General features: G+C 41.3%; 2 protein-coding genes across 3 annotated transcripts; one reads left to right on the top strand and one right to left on the bottom strand.

Annotated features, from left to right (window-relative positions):
- Positions 1-3,249: 3,249 nt before the first annotated feature.
- Positions 3,250-8,599, top strand: LOC148353752 (scavenger receptor cysteine-rich domain-containing protein DMBT1-like). Of its 2 annotated transcripts, none has more exons than XM_088351462.1 (13): positions 3,250-3,476; positions 3,550-3,597; positions 3,697-3,798; positions 4,790-4,828; positions 4,918-5,016; positions 5,087-5,122; positions 5,207-5,351; positions 6,917-7,134; positions 7,282-7,457; positions 7,524-7,754; positions 7,838-8,001; positions 8,164-8,408; positions 8,483-8,599. In XM_088351462.1, the coding sequence occupies exons 1-13, from the start codon at positions 3,428-3,430 to the stop codon at positions 8,527-8,529; spliced, it is 1,599 nt and encodes a 532-aa protein (XP_088207588.1). In that variant the 5' UTR covers positions 3,250-3,427; the 3' UTR covers positions 8,530-8,599. The 2 variants fall into 2 exon arrangements, with proteins under 2 accessions (XP_088207588.1, XP_088207587.1); XM_088351461.1 differs by having other exon boundaries at positions 5,201-5,351.
- A 212-nt stretch (positions 8,600-8,811) lies between these two features.
- ikzf5 (IKAROS family zinc finger 5) lies at positions 8,812-16,893 on the bottom strand. The gene is made up of 5 exons (XM_088351463.1): positions 16,590-16,893; positions 15,980-16,140; positions 15,518-15,691; positions 12,278-15,291; positions 8,812-11,769 (listed from the first exon to the last, which is right to left on the bottom strand). The coding sequence occupies exons 2-4, from the start codon at positions 16,110-16,112 to the stop codon at positions 14,414-14,416; spliced, it is 1,185 nt and encodes a 394-aa protein (XP_088207589.1). The 5' UTR covers positions 16,113-16,140; positions 16,590-16,893; the 3' UTR covers positions 8,812-11,769; positions 12,278-14,413.
- Between the last annotated feature and the right edge of the window lie 1,364 nt (positions 16,894-18,257).

Raw genomic sequence — 18,257 nt, 5'->3', positions numbered from 1 at the left:
AAATAACTCAAACAGTAGAACCTGTCATGATTACCGATGTGAATCACCTGTGCCCGCTCCTTTGGTGCCAACTGCCTCGGACCCTGATTGGGTCCCTGTCCCTATTCAAACCCACTCCTATATGTCCTCTTTTGTCAGTCCGTCTGTGAACCTCAGTTAACACTAGGCAAGCCTTTTTCGACCCTGACTACCACCTGTTTTTTGCTCCTGTCTATCTCCGGCAACGACCCGTTTTGATTCTGACCACGTCTGCTCTCCTGTCCTGACTTATGGCCCATTTTTTATCCCGACCTTGCTGCTCTCCCGTCCCGGCTTACGATCCGTTTCTGACCCCGACCACGTGTTACCTCTACTGTCCCGGCTCTCAGCTTGTTTTTCCGTCCTTGACACCGCCATCACTCACTATGGAAGATCCACTTCCGTGTTCGGATCACAAACTGAGTATGAGAGCGACTTGCTTCCCGCGCCTGGCGAACGCCGTATCGTGGGCGCAGCCCTTTCTCTTTCCTTTAAATAAGACTTGTGAGAAACGTAATGCAATCGGGTCCTGTTTCCGTTCTGGCCCTGACAGAACCTTTAGTATACAATAGCATAACTGCTGACTGTTAATGCCCAGGTCCGGCCCCCCAAATCATCCCCCACCCTGAGAAAAAGAAGTTGCAGTTACTGGAAAAATACAGTGCTATTTTAGTAGTATTTGTGAAAATATAATTTGTAGTTTACTGAACAAAAAGCACAAAACAGTAGTTTCTAGAGGGAAAAAACTTAAATCGACTTGGTGTAATATTAGACCACTAAATGTCGCTGGAGTTCAACTGAAAACGAGTGCTACAAATCATAAGGAAGACAAAATATATAGACTCAAAGTGACCAAAAAACAACATTTTACTTTTGATTTATAAAGTCCTCACATACAACCTCCAGTGATGAGGTCCATCACATGTGTTTTACATTCAGTTTTCATTTATCGCTTGAAAAAATCAAAAGTTGTAAAAAAGCAGATAAACCAATTCTAAGGCTTTAGGTGAGAGAATCAAAGAACCGCAACATGATTGTCAAAGAGTGACAATGAAGCAAATAGTGCACAAATTTTCAGTAACAGTCAAAATAAAGAACAATAGTGTACAATAAGAGTCAAAATAACCCAACCATGGCATCATAAGTAATCAGTAGTCAAAACAAACAACCACATTTTTCTTTGTAAACAAGCGGAATTAAAAAATATGTCTGAATAAAAATTAAATGATTCTTTTACAAATATTTTGACAAATGTAATATCACCCAAAGGGACTCTGTCAAAAATGTAGGTGTCATATTTGACCACTATCCATCCTTTAAAACACACGTTACATACGAATATTACCAGAACAGCTTTTTTCCCATCTTGGAAGTATTGCTAAATCTTGCCCTATGCTGTCTCAGTCGGATGCGGAGATTATAATTCACGTGTTTTTTACCTCCCGTCTCGATTACTGTTATGCACTACCCTCTGGTGTCCCGGAGTCGAAAATCAAGAGCCTTCAGCTGGTACAAAATGCTGCAGCGAGGCATTTAACTAAGACAAGAAAGTTTGATCACATTACCCCGATCTAACCTGCATTGGCTCCCTGTTAGCGTAAGATGTGATTTTAAGGTTCTGTTGGTATTATACAAAATCATGCATGGACTTGCTTCCCACATATCTATCAGATTTAATTCCCCCCTAAATTCCGGTCCAGAGCATTCGCTCTGAAAACGCTGGTCTACTAGTAATCCCGAGAGCCAAGAAGAGATCCGCAGGTTCGAGAGCATTCTCCATTCGGGCCCCGGTGCTGTGGAATGCTCTTCCCCCTGAGATTTGATCTGCAACCTCAGTGGAAACGTTTAAATCTAAACTTAAAACACACTTCTATCCTATAGCATGTGAATAACCTATATTTATGTTGACAATATCTGTGTATTATTTGCCCTCATGTAGGTTTTAGATCAGGGTATGGTGTCATAAAAGTCTATGGATTGCAATAATCTGTGGTCTGTGCAGCCCTTTGAGACTCTTTGTGATTAAGGGCCATACAAATAAACATGATTTGACTTGACTTGACGTTACCACGGTATTTTCTTGTCACGGGAAAGACTCCAATGCTACCGTTGGTTGTTGATTTGATTGTTTTCGCGGAAAAGCTAAAACTTACCCAGTTTGAAACTAACAAAATATCCCAAACTCATGTTTTGTAAAACTCGTGTAAGGGACACCATGAAAAAAGAAAACATATCGTATTTATTCACGTATAATGATGATAAATTCGGGAAGTTTTACGGTGTCATATTTAAGCAATTATTGATCTGTCGAAAAATATCACAGATCCCATTTGCACAACATTTGATACCGCGGTATTTGAACTAGGAATGCACCGGCCGCTACCGTTATAGATGACATAGGAAAAGGTTTTTGCTTTTATCTCATAATCACACTATTGTTACTCGTGATGCGACATTGTTGAGTATGTAAGTCCACGGTTAAAATCATTTATTGATAACATACACTATAGGCACAATACCAAATTAAGATTTACAATGCACCTATTTAATTTCGGATTTGGTGTCAATGAATGATTTTAATCATGGCCCCACAAATTCTTCTAAATGGTACTATAAGTAAACATAGTGTGGCGATAAGATCATACATAACGGCTTTTCCTTTGACATCTATAACCTTCGTGGTTAAGACTCTGCACTCTCACCGCCGTGATATTGTTGTAATACTTCTCAACACGACGTCTGCGATCTACGATACTTGGTTTAAGCTAAGAAAAACAAAAACAAAATGTAATACAGATAATGACCAGGAGGTAGAGGGGTCCTCTTGGGACCATTGAGGTCGCAGGTTCGATTTCCGACTCCTCCGGGTTTAATATCGGAGTGTCCTTGGGCTAAACACTGAACCCCTAATGCCTCCCAAAAGTGGATAGTCACCCTGCATGGCTGATTGGTGTGTAAGTGTGTGTGTGTGTGAATGGGTAAAAGTGTGAAGTGTATTGTAAAGTGCTTTGGAGGTCATCAGTGACTGGTAACGTGCTATATAAATTTAATCCATTAAGCATTTTAATCTAAAATTAGGGTTTGCACGTTGTTCATGAGTGCGCGTTATACACGGATAAATACGTACTTTACAGGTTTCGGTAAGAGTGAGGTACAATTGCTTCGTGTCAACATGTCAGATCCGATCTGTTGCGCGTGATCGATTGCACTTCTCCAAAAGCGACATGTCGTTAAAGCAGAAGCGCAAACACGTTAAAACAAACAACTGAGCGCAAGTGTGTCTTTCACATGGTGAACGAGCACGGTGTGAGTTTCAGATGGTTTATGACCACAGAAAGGAGGTGCTCATATGATATAAATTAGTGTCGTTCTTGGGAGGCAGCTTGGGAGGTGAGCCAATCCAGTCATAATGTGGACCAACTTGGTTCTCTGCATATTTGTCCTACACAGTGTTCAAGGTACTCCTTGTTTGTACTTGTAAAAATGGAAGACTGATTGAATATGGATTTTGTTTGGATCTTGTGTAACCAGGTGATGATGACCTCAGATATGGTCATACCAAGCTGTACACAGCTTCAGGTACACTAAAAAGAATCGATTTTTAAATACAGTGCCGATACACAAAGAAATTCTAGTTTTGCATTTTTGTGAGTTGACTTTGTGAAATAATGTTTTCAGCTGCTCCGACCTCGTGTCGCTACAACTGCGGCCGTCACCTCGGAAGTTGTTCTTGTTCACACTCGTGTCGGCACTACGGCAACTGTTGCCATGACTACAACTGTGAGTACATACACACACATATATATATATATATATATATTAGGTCCAAATTTTCCCATGGTGAGAATGAGCGAGGAAGTTGTCTGTGTGCTCTGTGGTTGGCTGGCGACCAGTTCAGGGTGTTTCCTGTCCACTGCCAAGAGATAGCTGGGATAGGCTCCAGCACACCGGCAACCCTAGTGAGCATAAGTGGTGCAGAATATGGATGGATAGACTTATTATCATTTTATGAGTCAATAAAACTGCATTCAAAAATCTGTTTGGACAACAAATGAATACAAAGGATGTCAAACGTTTGAGAGATCGAAAATGCTAATAACACAAGAAAGTTTGTCATACGCTCTTTAAAATGGCAGGTTATAATAAATAAAATGAAGCGCTTGTAGCAGCTACACAGTACAATTTCACTCACCGTCTTTTTAGATACACATTTTTTAAAGGATTTTAGCTTATAGTGGCCAATAAAGTAAATAGTGACCAGGAAATAGGAGGAGGGAATTAATGGTGGTATGGCAGCCAGCAGTTTAATGCAACAAAAGAGTTACACTCACAAAGTTAAAATAAAATAAAACTAAATTATACAACATAGCTTACATAGCTTAGCTTTAATTTGGGTACAAAAAGACTCGTCACAAAGTACGTGTTTACGAATTGATACGGCTCAACTGTAGTAAGTTAGCTCTGTAATATTAGCATGTAAACGTTGGACAAAGACAAGGAAAAACTGGCAGAGCTCCTGTTTTGACAGGGTCCTTCCTCCATCTTCTTCCTTTTCGTGTTCAAAATGAAAAATAAACAGCCACGTCGTACACAAACTTGCCATTAAGTGAAAGCTAGCTTCACATGTCTCTCAACATTGTTCTTTTAGGATACTTATTTCCGTTTCATTTATGAACAGAATAATATCCGGCGCCTATAACTCAGTACATTCTAACAAAGTTTGAATTGCATCCTTGTCCCACATGAAAAGTATCATAACTCTTTGTTTCAGATTACTGCGTGCTGGCGACTAACCAACCAGTGACCACAGGTAGTTCATTGAAATGTTTGTAGAGAGAAGCAGTGGTTAACTCAGAAACATATTTTGTACTTTACCAAAATCCTTTCATTTGTGTTCAGATGTACCTTCATGTCGCTACAACTGCGGCAGTCACTTAGGAAGATGTTCCTGCTCCAGTTCATGCCAACACTTTGGCAACTGTTGCCCTGACTACCACTGTGAGCAAGCTTCATGAAAAAAACCTTCACTGATAAAAATTGTAACATCCTTTTATATGCTTTAAAACAGCCCAGTGCTACTTCACGACTGAAATGCCAACCACGGGTAGGACCTTCTACTGCTTCATGGCGATAAATCTAAAGTTAACAAGACAGCTGTGACGTAAATAATGTAATTATTCCGTTTCAGAGGATCCTTGTGGCGGTTCCATATTTGGCTCTGGTGCTTTCTCCAGTCCCAGACATCCTGAGTACTACCACGACAACAGCCACTGTGTGTGGCATCTCAGATCTTTAAATAATCAGAGAGTCTTACTGGAATTCACCTACCTACAGTAGGTGAACTTTGGAGGAGACAAGGCTGTTCAAAAATCAACTAAGGATCTATGAATTGTATGACATATAAGCAGTGTTGGGCACCTTCAGTTAAAAGAGTAATTAGTTATACCTACTACTTCTTCCAAAAAGTAAATAAGTTAGTAACTGATTTACTCTATAGCAAAAGTAACTAGTTACCAGGGAAAGTAACTCTGTCTGCTACATTAAAAATAGGTTGTATGTCAAAGAATTTGAAATAAATGAGTAGTATTAGTTAAAAAGAGAAGGACAGATAAAACCTTGTAATATTTATTGCACCTCACCTCATAAATCTACAAAAAAAGATAAAATACAAAACAGATGTAACATTTTTATGCATAACAAATGTAAATTCTAACACACAGAAAAAATTCATATTGACCAATCTAACGAGAAAGGGCACTAGCTGATGATTGGTGCGAATCCGGTTCCCTTCATTCACTCTCCCTCGTGTTTGTTTGCGAACAACACGAGTCAGTTGCGACTCTGCCCTCATTCTCCTTTTCTTTCGGCGGCATTAGTAAAAACCATTTTGGAATTGCTATCCGACTATATGGTAGTATCGCATCGCTTTTGACCGTCAGTAACGGTTACGACGTTGTAACGGCAGAAAAAATGTTTTGTTAGATTACCCCGTTATTGGAAAAGTAATGCCGTTACGTATTGTTGCTATTTATAACGGCGTTATTCCCATTACCGCATAGACCCTTTAATAATGTAGTCTGATGCAGGCCGTCACTAGGGTTAGCAGTTACGTTAGGAGTAAATGGAGTATGGTTTGAGCCTGGTTTTATTGAGTATGGTTTGGGTTGGGTTTGGGGTTGACTTGGCTTTGGAATATTGCGATTGACAAGATGTAGAAAGTTTAAGCTAGGTTTCAATTTCGGTTTAAGTTTTGAGACTATGATTAGGGTTAGGTTTTGAGTAGTATTTGCCTCAGAGGCTTAGGTTTGGTAAATTGGGCTACATTCTAAGGAGGCTAAGGAGTCAGAGCGCTGAGTGGGTACGGTTATGTGTAGAGAGTGTAAGCACTGTTGAGGATTTGGGTTTATGCAAGACTCAACTTTGGGGCAATATTAGAATTAAGGAGGGTTGAGTCAAGTTGAGGGGTTTTGGGGGTTAGAATTAGGGGTTGGGTAGGTCTAGAGCGGTCCTAGACACTCCGGACTTCAAGGGGCGCATGTCCTTCATGATTTTAACATTGATTTAATTACTAGTCAACAAACATAAACTATCATATCAATGTTATGTTTTTCATCCAAAAAAGAAAATCGAAGAACGAGAAATTTGTATTTCTTTTACTCAAGTCGCCGCCATGTTTGTCCGTCGTATTGTTGCTTGATCAAGGGCTGTAATTGGCCCCTGGGCCATACTTTGGACATGTCTGAGGTAGAGCCAGCATGTTAAGAACCAATGACGTTATGCTCGGAAAGAAAGAAAATTCTTCAATCGAGAACATTATCCTAATAATAAAGTTATAGAGATTAAAAAAAAAACAAAAAAAAAAACATTTACTTGGATTGATTGTTTTCCTTGTGGGCAGACTGCAGAGCTGCTGCAATTGCGACTACATTATGGTCTATGATGGACCATCTGAGAACTCAAGGTTGTTAGGAAAAGTGTGCAACGACAATAACACCGACAGCTCAAATATTTTCTACTCGACCTCCGATGACATGACTGTGGTTTTCTGGAGCGATTGGTCGGTAGTCGGAAAAGGATTCCGTGCAGAGTTCACGAGCGCTCTACCACAAGACTCAGGTACAATTACAAGTTTCAAGACAAATATTGGCTACCAATTTATGTTTAATAGTAATTTGAATCACAAGTGCCATTTTCTGGACCTTCTGGCTTACTGTATTTCTTGGCAACACATCATTTTGATTGATCAAACTCGGAACGCACAAGGTCAAGTGAACTGCTCCTCGGATCACATGAGCATTGTGATTGGACGAAGGTACCTGAACTCGCTCGGCTACGATGGCCATAGTCTCTTCCTCAAGGACCAATACTGTAGACCCCAGGTCTTTTCGAAGGAGGTGGTTTTCACTTTCCCTGTCAACAGCTGTGGCACAAGTCAAAAGGTAGGCATCATAGTTGAAGGGTTATTTTAACAATAGACACTCTTAACATGCAAATTATTTTGTCAGTTTGAGAATGGCAGAATGGTGTACACCAACACATTGCGTGGCTACACATCCAGCTATGGAGACATTACTCGCAAGGCCAATCTAAAAATAGATGTGGTGTGTCGAATGGATCAATACTCTGTGGCGCAGATCATGTATTTGGCACAGAATCACGATAATACCAGCATCACGGGCACAGGAATGTTCAACACCACTATGGACTTCTACACCAGCAGCAACTTCCATTACAAGGCAGGAAGAAAACATGTGAATTTCACAGAACCTCAACATCAATCCAGTTTTTAATACAGTGCCTTGATGTGCTCCTTCAACAGGTAACTGAATTCCCATATAGAGTATCTCTCAACCAGGACCTCTACGTTCAAGTTGACCTCATGGCAAACAGTAGGAGTTACCTGGACATTTTCATCGACACATGTGTGGCCTCACCGTCGTCATCAGACTTCGGCACAACAACTTACTATCTGGTTCGCAATGGGTAAGACTGATTGCTTTTGGCTCAACCAATAATTCCTGAGAATGGCTCAAAGCTGTTTTTTTTTTAAGTATACACCTTCCATCTACAACTGCATCCAAGACTCTTGCTTGATTATCTGTCTCTTGCGCTACTTGTTCGTTTATGTTTTATTTTCTCACGCAGATGTCCCATAGATAACACCTACCAAGTGTTTGTCAGCGGCAGCAGCCGCTACGCTAGGTTCTCCTTTAGGGCATTCCAGTTCCTGAAGCACGCTGAGCAGATTTACATCCAGTGTAAAGTCCTGATATGCCAAAGTCATGACTGGAACTCCCGCTGCCGCCGCGGCTGCCTTCAGCGAAGAGCCAGAGATGTTGGTGCCAAACATCTGAGGCAGAATCTCATCCTTGGTCCCATTCAGCTAGCTGGTGTGTAGAATTTGACTTTGGTACCAAGGAGGAAAGTCATGACATAAAACATGGCTGTCTTTTCCTTTCCTTAGACCCCGGCGAGAAAAATAAGAGAGCTGCAAAGGACAAGGCTGTTTAAAAGGATTCTTTTCTTTTGTCGTAACTATAATCATTAAAGTATTGGTCACGTACTCAACCTTGATTAAAACCTGCAAGAAAAACTGTTACTTTTCTTCACGCTTGACACATTTACTGATGAATAATCCCAACAAATTTGCATCTCAAAAGAATGAAATGGCTTCGGACATTCACAGTTCCCATGACACAACAAGACAACATGGCATAAATCTCTCCTTGTACTGCTAGGCACATTGGTAAATCAAGACTGCAGGCACTTGGCTAAAGATTACAGTAGCCAATAAAATAGAGACATCATTTAATGGGGGACACTACCGTGAGGTCAATGCATACCGGCGATGCAATGATTGATGAGTGCTACAATCTAACATAAGAAACAAAAACATGATAAAATACAGCAGCGTAGAAGCCCAAAATGGTGAAGTATCAATAAATATTTATGCTGCATGGAAGTGGGTTATTTAGCCAAGGCAACCCCAAGTATAAAATACAGGGAGTTCCAAAAGTCTTGGGCACATTTGAAGTTCCCGTACCTCCTTAACTATGATTGGTGGTAAAATAAAAGTTGTGCCATTTCAAAGATAATTACATAAGTTTTTTTCTGTAAGTGTATTGTTTTTTCAAATGAAAATTAGTTTCAGACCCATTAATGGTGTTCACTCAACCAAAAAAGGCAATTTTGTGTGCTTGAATATACAAAAAATGAACAATGGACTGGTTTTCAACGAGCATTTCACAGAAAATTCATTAAGGAGCCAACAGAGAGGAAGTCCATAGAGAAACGGCATGGTGAATAAATAACGCACAGGTGCTTATGCCCAACTAAAAGAACCGCCCCCTGACTCGAGAAGATGTGATTGAACAGGTCTGAACTGCTTTCCTGTGGAGCTCCCGTCAATCAATAAGAAGAGACAGTCAGGGACTTCAGTTTCCTATAACTATTTGGCTTGTCTTTAGAAAACGACTGCACATGACGCCTTACAAGCTTACAGTTAGCCCAACAGCTGAATGACACCGATCGTAGTGACATTGCATTGCTATTCAACTGAAAATGGTTGATAACTGTGAGGCGAGTTTCCACTTAAATGGAAAAAAGTTAACAAGAAAAACAATCGCATACGGGATACTGAGAACCCACATGAACTTCTTAAACATCAGCGAAATTCCCCAAAGGTGACAATGTTTGTGTTATGTCGAAGAAAGCGGTCTACAGACCATTCTTCTTTAATGGTATGGCATACCTCTAAATACTGAAAAACGGGTTTATGGACACATTGAGTGAGAAGTCTGGTGACTTCATTTTCCAAGAGGATTGAGCGCCACCACACTGGAGCCTCACTGTTAGTCTGTTTCTGTACACAACACTGCCAGACATATGGATTAGACGATCCGGGCAGAATGATCACAATTATCTGGCCACTCATATCTCTAGCTTTCACACCGTGCAATTTCTCTATATGGGGATTTGTGAAAGGATTGGTTCATGTTCCCCCTATTCCAAGAGGTATGTATGAGCTGAGCGCACGAATAACAGAAGCTGTTGCAACCATTGCCATTACAATGCTTTGACGCATTTGGCAAGAATTTGATTATCAGCTTGATGTATGTCGTGTGACCGATGGTGCTCACATTCAACATCTTTGAACATTTCAAGCAGAAATAAAGATTACAAGCTTTCTGAATTTATCAGATGTGTTTCATACACATAATAATTGCCGAGATATTAAATGTCAAATTGTGCCCAAGACTTTTGGAACACCCTTTATTTTTAAATTTAGGTTAAAACCATGCTTAGGTTTGCTTATCACTTTGAATAATATTATTTCAAATTAATTTGTCATAACTATTCCAGAGAGCTACATCTTTTCTCTTTTTTTGCACATACATTTTCATGCATTTTTTTGTCTTCTTAATTTGTCAACGTCCATTTTTGCTTTCGGTTGTGTGAATTGAGCTACCTTAAAGGGTATTAATTAGCACCACCTACTTTTACCCCCAAAATCTCCATTAAAACAATTTTGATTTAAATAATAAGCAACAATACATGAACTATCAAACAAAGGTGCATTTTAAGTACTGGCAGACATTTGTATTTATAGTACATAACATGAGCTTCACCTAGAGGGAGCTGACATAATGATATGCCATCTTGCTGCTACGGGTACCCGAAAACAAATAATTCAGCAAAAGGCAGGGCAAACAATTGAGGTACAGTTTGGTCACTTTGAGTGTCCGTAGTCTGTTTTCTTCCTTGTGCTTTTTAGCACTGGTTTTCGGTTGAACGGCACAGTAGTGTGTCATATAAAGTAGCTGTGCCTTGAAAGTCAACCAACCATCACAAATTGAAAAGCAATTCCTGTTTAGTGCATAGCTTTTCTCAAGTAGTAGACCAAGACGACATTCAATTCTCTTCGCCAGAGCATTAAGTTAAACGTTACTTAAATTTTTAAGACCAAGCTTGCTTTTAGAACACTCCTCCAAAATTTGGCAGTGAAAAAGTCTGAATTCAAGGCAAGAACTTCTGCAAATTACTACGACCAAGATGACTTCATACTCTGCGAGGACCTTACAGTCTTGCACGTTTCCTGCCATCTTTTTTTAACTGCATAAAACATCAAATGAATATGAAGAATACAATACCGTATATATTTTAGGAAAAACAGCTGATATATTTGGGGACTTACTTTTCAACAAGGTTGTAAGGCCATTTAAGGCTATATGATGCATTGAAAGTGACAATTTTTGAGTAAGTGTTATAAAAGTTACTCAAAATAAGATATGTTCCCTGGTGGCCCCTGCTGAGGTGTGTTTGGGAATCACAGTATATGATAATAAAAACCTGTTCACGTCTCAGCAGCTGGCAGTGAAAATATTGCCGTAGCGATTGCCGTTCATTTGGTCTTGCCAACGAAGGTTCTTAGCAGCATTTATGAAATAAGATTTTGGCAAAATCAAGAAGGTACTTTAAATTCATTCAGAGAAGTCGAAATGTCAGGCACGGCACAAAACACTGGAATTATTCCAACACCATTTCACTTTTAACAATGTCGTGTTAGTCGAGCTACTTTAAAAGTTAATCTCATGAAAGCTACATCACTAATATGTATAAAAATGTTCAGTCAAAAAATGTAGTTTTTATACTGTTTGAATTATATGAAGGAGTATTAGGGAAACATGAAAGTGGCTTAGGAATAAACAGAACTGAATTACGAAAATATCCATCCATCCATTATCTGCACCCCTTATCCTCAGCTCCGCATTTACAACCTCGCCGTACTCCCTATCCTGCTTTATGGCTCAGAAACATGGCCCCTGAACGACACCCTGGCCACAAGAATCGATGGTTTTGATAGCAGGGCTCTCAGAACCATCGAGAACATCAGATGGCCCCAGCGAGTCTCCAATAAAGAGCTCAGAGCCCGCACGTGCCAGCCCCAAGCATCTTCCTTGGTCGCACAACGCCGCACCCGCTGGTTTGGCCATGTCCTTCGTCTACCACCAGACCATCCGACACGAGCCATTCTCCAGTTTGACCCAAAGGCCGCATGCTGGAGACGACCACGAGGGAAACCCCGCACTCGATGGCTCGACGTCGTTGCGGGCGACCTCCAACAACACGGAGTTGCCGTAGAGGATGCAGAACAGCTGGCACAAGACCGCCAGCATTGGAAAAACCTGGTTCATCTGGTCGGCTCAACGCACAGGGACGGGACCCCCCGACCTTCGCTGGAGCAATAACCTAACCTAACCTTATCCTCAGTAGGGTCGCAGGGGTGCTGGAGCCCATCCCAGCTATATTCTGGCAGTGGGCAGGGGACACCCTGTACTGGTTGCCAGCCAGTCGCAGGGCACACAGGGACAGACAATTTGCTCGGTCATTCACACCTAGGGACAATTTGGACTGGCCAATTACTTGACATGCACATTTTTGGAATGTGGGAGAAAACCTGAGTGCCCGGAGGGAACCCACGCAAGCACGGGGAGAACATGCAAACTCCACACAGGAAGGTTTGATCCCATGACCTCAGAACTGTGCCGCACACCCGCTTACCACTGCGCCGCCGTGCTGCCCAATTCTAAACTAAACAAATCACAGTGTATTCATCCCACAACAGAGATGTCAAAGAAATAAATTCAATTAGTTCATTTTAAATTACCAGAGCTCATTGTCATGGTATTCATACTCTTTTTTGTAAAAACGACATTATTACAAACTAACATTTTTCTTTAAAAGTACAACCTAAATCGCCGTTTTTATTTAGATTGCAGCACAACAAAACTATTCAATACAAATATTATAATATTGCACTTGTCGTTTAGGCGTATTTTTAACTGAAAATTCAAAACATTTTTCTCGCATATTTTCAACTCTTCATAAATAACTCATGATTTGAAATGCGTGTTATCTGTTAGCAACTTATTTTATGCAAAATTATAATTTATGTGCCAATATATTAAAAAACAAATTATGTTCTAAAACTGCTTTTTTAAGATTAAAACTGACCGGAGTTAATCTCGTAAAAGTTAAAAAACAACAACAAAAAAAAAAACACTTACAAATATATTTCTATAAATACTGACATGTGAACCTTGACTCCTTCATAGAATTCGGACTTCTTCCGCATCCATCGGAAGAAAGCTCCGACTTAATGCGGACATCTTTCTGGAAGTCTAAATGCTACATCAAGGCCAAGAGTTAAGAAAAACAGATGGAGATCATGTAAAGCAGCTTTCAGCAACTGCTGGGTCGCGGTCTGGTACCGAGCCGCAAGGAAATTAAAAAAGTTGCCTTATTTTTTGCTTATTTCGTATATAACACACATTTCTATGGTAGTGGGGTTTGGGGGTTTTTAAGGGTTATTGATCTATCTTCGTTATTCATTATCCATTATCGGTCAGTTCATAATACGCTGCAAAGCCTAGGAGCCGGGGTAGTATATTACCCTATTTACAACGTATCAGGAATTTGAAACTTTCCTCTCTGCCGCCGGCTGCTGGCTCAAAGTCATGATCGCAGCCTCGGTCGGCTCATTCATTAAGTGTGTGCCTTTCTTAGACATGCCCAATATAACCTTTACTTTTTTCATCTTTTTGGGGGTTTGATTTGGCGTTTAGACTCTACTTGAGCTTGGCCTTTTCTTACTTTTACCATGTTCATGCTACACTGGCAAAAAACTGTGATGACAAGCATAGAGTCACTTTCCAACCTCCCCTCTTTACCTTCTACCTAATGTGTTGCGCATCCGGGAACAGCGTTGTTCAATGTAAAATAAAATTTAAAGATACTATAGGCTCTTTTAACTCAGTTGGCCATTGCTAACATATACTTATTGGAGAAAATATTTTACTTTCACGACAGCTCAAAAGACGCACCCCACCTTTCAGCAATTATTAAACAGTCGAAAACTTCGTTCCGCGGACTACAATTGCAGTACATTTGATGCGACAAGAATTAAACCCGCGATGAGAGAGCCAAATCCTAAACTCTAGACCACCAGGGTTGTAGATGACATAGGAAACGGCATTAGATTTATTCTCATCAACACATTTTTCCTGCTTACTGTACCACATTGTTATTCATAAAAACAACAGTCTTTCCAGCAGGCTTCAATCCAAGGTGAGTATGTTGCTGATACTTGATTCATTAATGTGGAACAGTGAGTAAAAAGAGTGTGATGATGAGATACAATCTAATGCTGTGGCCGAAGTCATCTACATCCCAAGTGGTCCAGTGATTACACTGAGGATTTAGGTTTATTATTTTTGTTGTTGTTATCATTACCAATGTTATTTTTGGGCAGGGCCGTAAGAATATAATCAGACTTTAAACCAGTCTGTGACACAGAAAATTTTGCCAACCACTGCTGTAAAGTTCTTCAAAGTAGTCACTTGTGCTGCCCACGTGCAAAGTGGCAGGCAAAATCGTACTTGCTCCGGCACTTGTGGCCGCAGATGTTGCACTGAAACGGCTCATCGTAACCGTGGCTGCCCATGTGGATGGTGTACAGGACGTTGTCAGGGAAGTAAACATCGCAGTGCTGGCAGCGATACAGGACATGACGGGCGGGCATCGGAGAAACTGTCTGGTTTGGTGACGGTGTGGCAGACTGGCTGTTGGTGGCGCTATGTGTGCTGCTGTGTACGCTGCAGGGTCCTCCCTCTGCAGTGATGCAGTGGCTGAGCAAAAGTGGGGCTCGAGGTGCTGTGTTAACAGGTGAGGACGATGCATTTGGGTGCTGAACAAGGATGGGTTTCTCGTCGACCATAGATTCGGTTTCTGGGGACTCAGGTGCTTCGAACAAAGAAGGGAGGCTTGCACAATGTTCTGCTAGGGCGGACAGCTGGTTGAGGGGGTTCTCCATGATCAGATTCGCACGAACCCTAGATTGAGTCTCTTCCTCGCTTGCACCGTTATTACAATGCAGCATCTCACGGGAGCAAGCGTTGGAGTCGCAGCTCCTGGGCGCCACCCCGGGAGGCGAACACGAGGCCATGAGGATGCGGCGACTGTAGCTGAGCGAGCCGGCTTTTTTCTGAAGCACGCTCAGCATTTTCTTGTGCGACAGCGAGCGGGCGTCCTTCTTGGGGACCAGTTTGTGGCGCCGGCGCCGGTGGTGCGAGAGGTTGCTGCGGTCGCTGCATCGGAAGGAGCAAAGCTCGCATTTGTACGGTTTCTCCCCCGTGTGCGAGCGCATGTGGGCCTCCAGGTGGCGCTCGTAGGCTGAGGCGAACGGGCACAGGTGACACCGGTGGGGTTTTTCTCCTGCAAGGAGGAAGCGAGCTTAGTGTTGCCAAAAGTAAACCAATAAGTCAAATTACCGTATCTACTTGTGCATAAAACACTTTTTTCAAACCTAGAAAAAGAACTCAATGTAGGTGCGCATTACACATGAGGTTTCACCGATTCATCAGCCTAAAAAATTTTACTGGCCACAATCACAAACCATTGGATGCATACAGTAGAGGTTTTAAGCAAATGCAATACATACCGGTGTGCATTCGAATGTGCTCAACGAGTCTCGCTGTGCCTCGGGTGGCGTAGGTGCAGTAGAGGCACTTGAGTTTGCCATCGAAGGTTCTTTCAAAACCATCCACCAATATCCCTGAGCTGTCCTCAAGGGACATATCCACTGCTGGGTGATCTAGTCCATTCTGACTGCAGTCTATCAAGGAGGAATACACATTTAGTAATGTGCCAGTTCCCTACTACAAAAATATAACCGTAAACTTTGAGGAAGCATGAATTTTGATTTGTTCAAATCACACTTATTCACATACTTTTGTCCCCATTGAATAACTTTTTCTAGGAATCTAGGTCCTCAAAAGTAAAGCTCTTTGCTATGTTGCACAGGATCAGGGTTTATATGGTCCACAATACCCATAAATAGCAAAGGTTTGTTGTTTTATTATCAATCGTCAGCACAGGAAAAAAGAAGAAACATCAACTTTACCAGCCGGTAGTTCATCCGCCTCCTTGACGCCGCTGACAGAGCCCGATATCATGTTGACATGCAGGGTCTGCTGACTCAGGTACTCCTGAAAATCCTTCACAAAGTCCAGTGTGTCCGACTTTTCCTCGCCCATTGAAAGCAAGGAATAATAATTCCCAACGCTGCATTTTTAAAAGGATAGACGTGTTTTTAGTTTGTAAATTGGTTTCATTGACATGTGATTACAACAAGTAGACACAAGACGCCGCCCTCGTTTTGATTGTGATGAAAATATCAAGGCTATAATCCATGGGTCCTATGTGCCACTGTGCAAAAAGAGATTCAGAGTAATCAGTGATCAATACTATCATACACACATCACTTAAATGCACATTCAAGTTAGTAAAGAGTGAGCATTAAAGTACTTACATGTTGTAATAAACTAAGTGTAAATTTGTAATTGATACATTACAAAATCTAATAACAGAAAAAGTACGACATTTTCAAGCCTTGTCAAATCACAAAAATAGGTTTGTTTACTCGTGGTGCAATTTGACAAGCTGTGTCAGTAATACGGGTGCTTTGACATCTTTATTAAAAGCAATCAGCTCCCGAAAGTTTATATACTTACATCTGTCTTATCTGCTTGTTTGAAAAATCCAGACCAGCAATGTAAACAAAATGACAAAAAGCATCCAGAGCATCCAGTCAACTGCTACACACCCCTTTACTTCACCGTCATTTTGACGCCTCTGGTTGTCAAGTTATGTTGACAGCTAACGTTAGCATGGGGCTAACTAAAAAAAATTAATAGTGTCGACTCATTTTTATCCCTTTTTTCCCTTGCGTATGGGCGAATTCTGCTGAAACACCCTGGTTGAATCTGACACTAAGAGTCGAGACGGTGAATCAAAACAATAGGGATGGACGGAGGGGTGAAAGTTCGGAATTGTACGTCGAGTAAAACCATTCGACTGACAATTGTCATCACTCAAAGAAAGGTTCCGCTGACTCAACAGGTACGTTAGTCAGAATAATTGAAAAATAAATAATAAAACAACACTCACGCGTGAAAAACGACATATATATATATATTATTTTACTTAGGGTGATTCATCAAACAGTAATCTGTTAAACTGTACGAAAGTGCAAAATCTTATGGTAAGAAAACTAATGAATGTGTTTCCGATGGCGTCACCATCATGTAGCGGTTCAAGGGAATGACAAGTCATAAAAGTCGGCAAAAAGGGCACCGAGAGCTAACACGGCTAATAAAAATGCAAGTAAGCATTAGTAAGGCGGAAACCAAACGTGTGATAAAAAACGAACTAATTAATCAGAAATGGCAGAGCATGTGAAACAGAGAGAGCAGAGTAAGATACATGTAACACAATTTGGGGGGGGGGGGGGGGGGGTGTTTGCTGGAGCCAATACCAGCCATCTTCGAACAGTGGCAGGGGACACCCTGAACCGGTTGCCAGCCAGTCGCAGGGCACACTGAGACAGACAATTCACTCGCTCATTCATACCTAGGGACAATTTGGACCGGCCAATTAACCTGACACGCATGTTTTTGAAATGTGGGATAACTGATTGATTGGTGGGAAAGAAACATCAGAATGATTCCCGTGGTAAAGGTAAATAATTCAGATAAAAACTGGTTTGACTCTCAACTATTATTGGTCAGCTGCCCCGAATGGATCATGACGTCTTTGGCAAAATGTATATAGTGGGCCAACTCAACCCAGCGACCATTACCTACGAACACTGACTTGGGCAGTATAGAAAGGAAATACTCATTGGATAAAGCACTTCTTTTGTTCATGCAGGAAAAAACTGAACCGGACTATTCCGGTGAGGATATTGAACCTAATTGCTTGGCAGAAGGGGGACAAACAGAAGCGGTTTCTGACGTCAATGAACCGGGTGACGAAGTGGAGGGAGAGAATATCTGGGTGACGAGAATGTGCAAGATAATGGTGTAGGAAAATGTGAGTGGACAAAACATTTAGCCATCAAAAAATGGAAAACAATCATTTAGTCTCCATCACACAAAGCGGCTGACTACTTTGTGCCCCTGACACTGCCACACCTGGGCCAACTTAGTATGCGACTGCCTTCATCAGTATTTCCGTCTCCGCACTCAATTTTCTTTTTTACAGAGGAAATGATTGACCACATAGTCGCAATGACTAATTTACAAGGGGAGAGAACGATAATGCGCTGTACCACGATTACGGCACAGAAACTCCGTGCATACTTAGGCTTCTCATTTTAGCTGTCAAAAGTCAAAAGATGA

This window comes from Urocampus carinirostris, chromosome 13 (assembly GCF_059441175.1).
Source record: "Urocampus carinirostris isolate Australia breed hairy pipefish chromosome 13, RoL_Ucar_1.0, whole genome shotgun sequence".
Classification (NCBI taxonomy): Eukaryota; Metazoa; Chordata; class Actinopteri; order Syngnathiformes; family Syngnathidae; genus Urocampus; species Urocampus carinirostris.
Note: the sequence above shows the minus strand (reverse complement) of the source record. Positions and strands in the feature narration are given on the sequence as shown.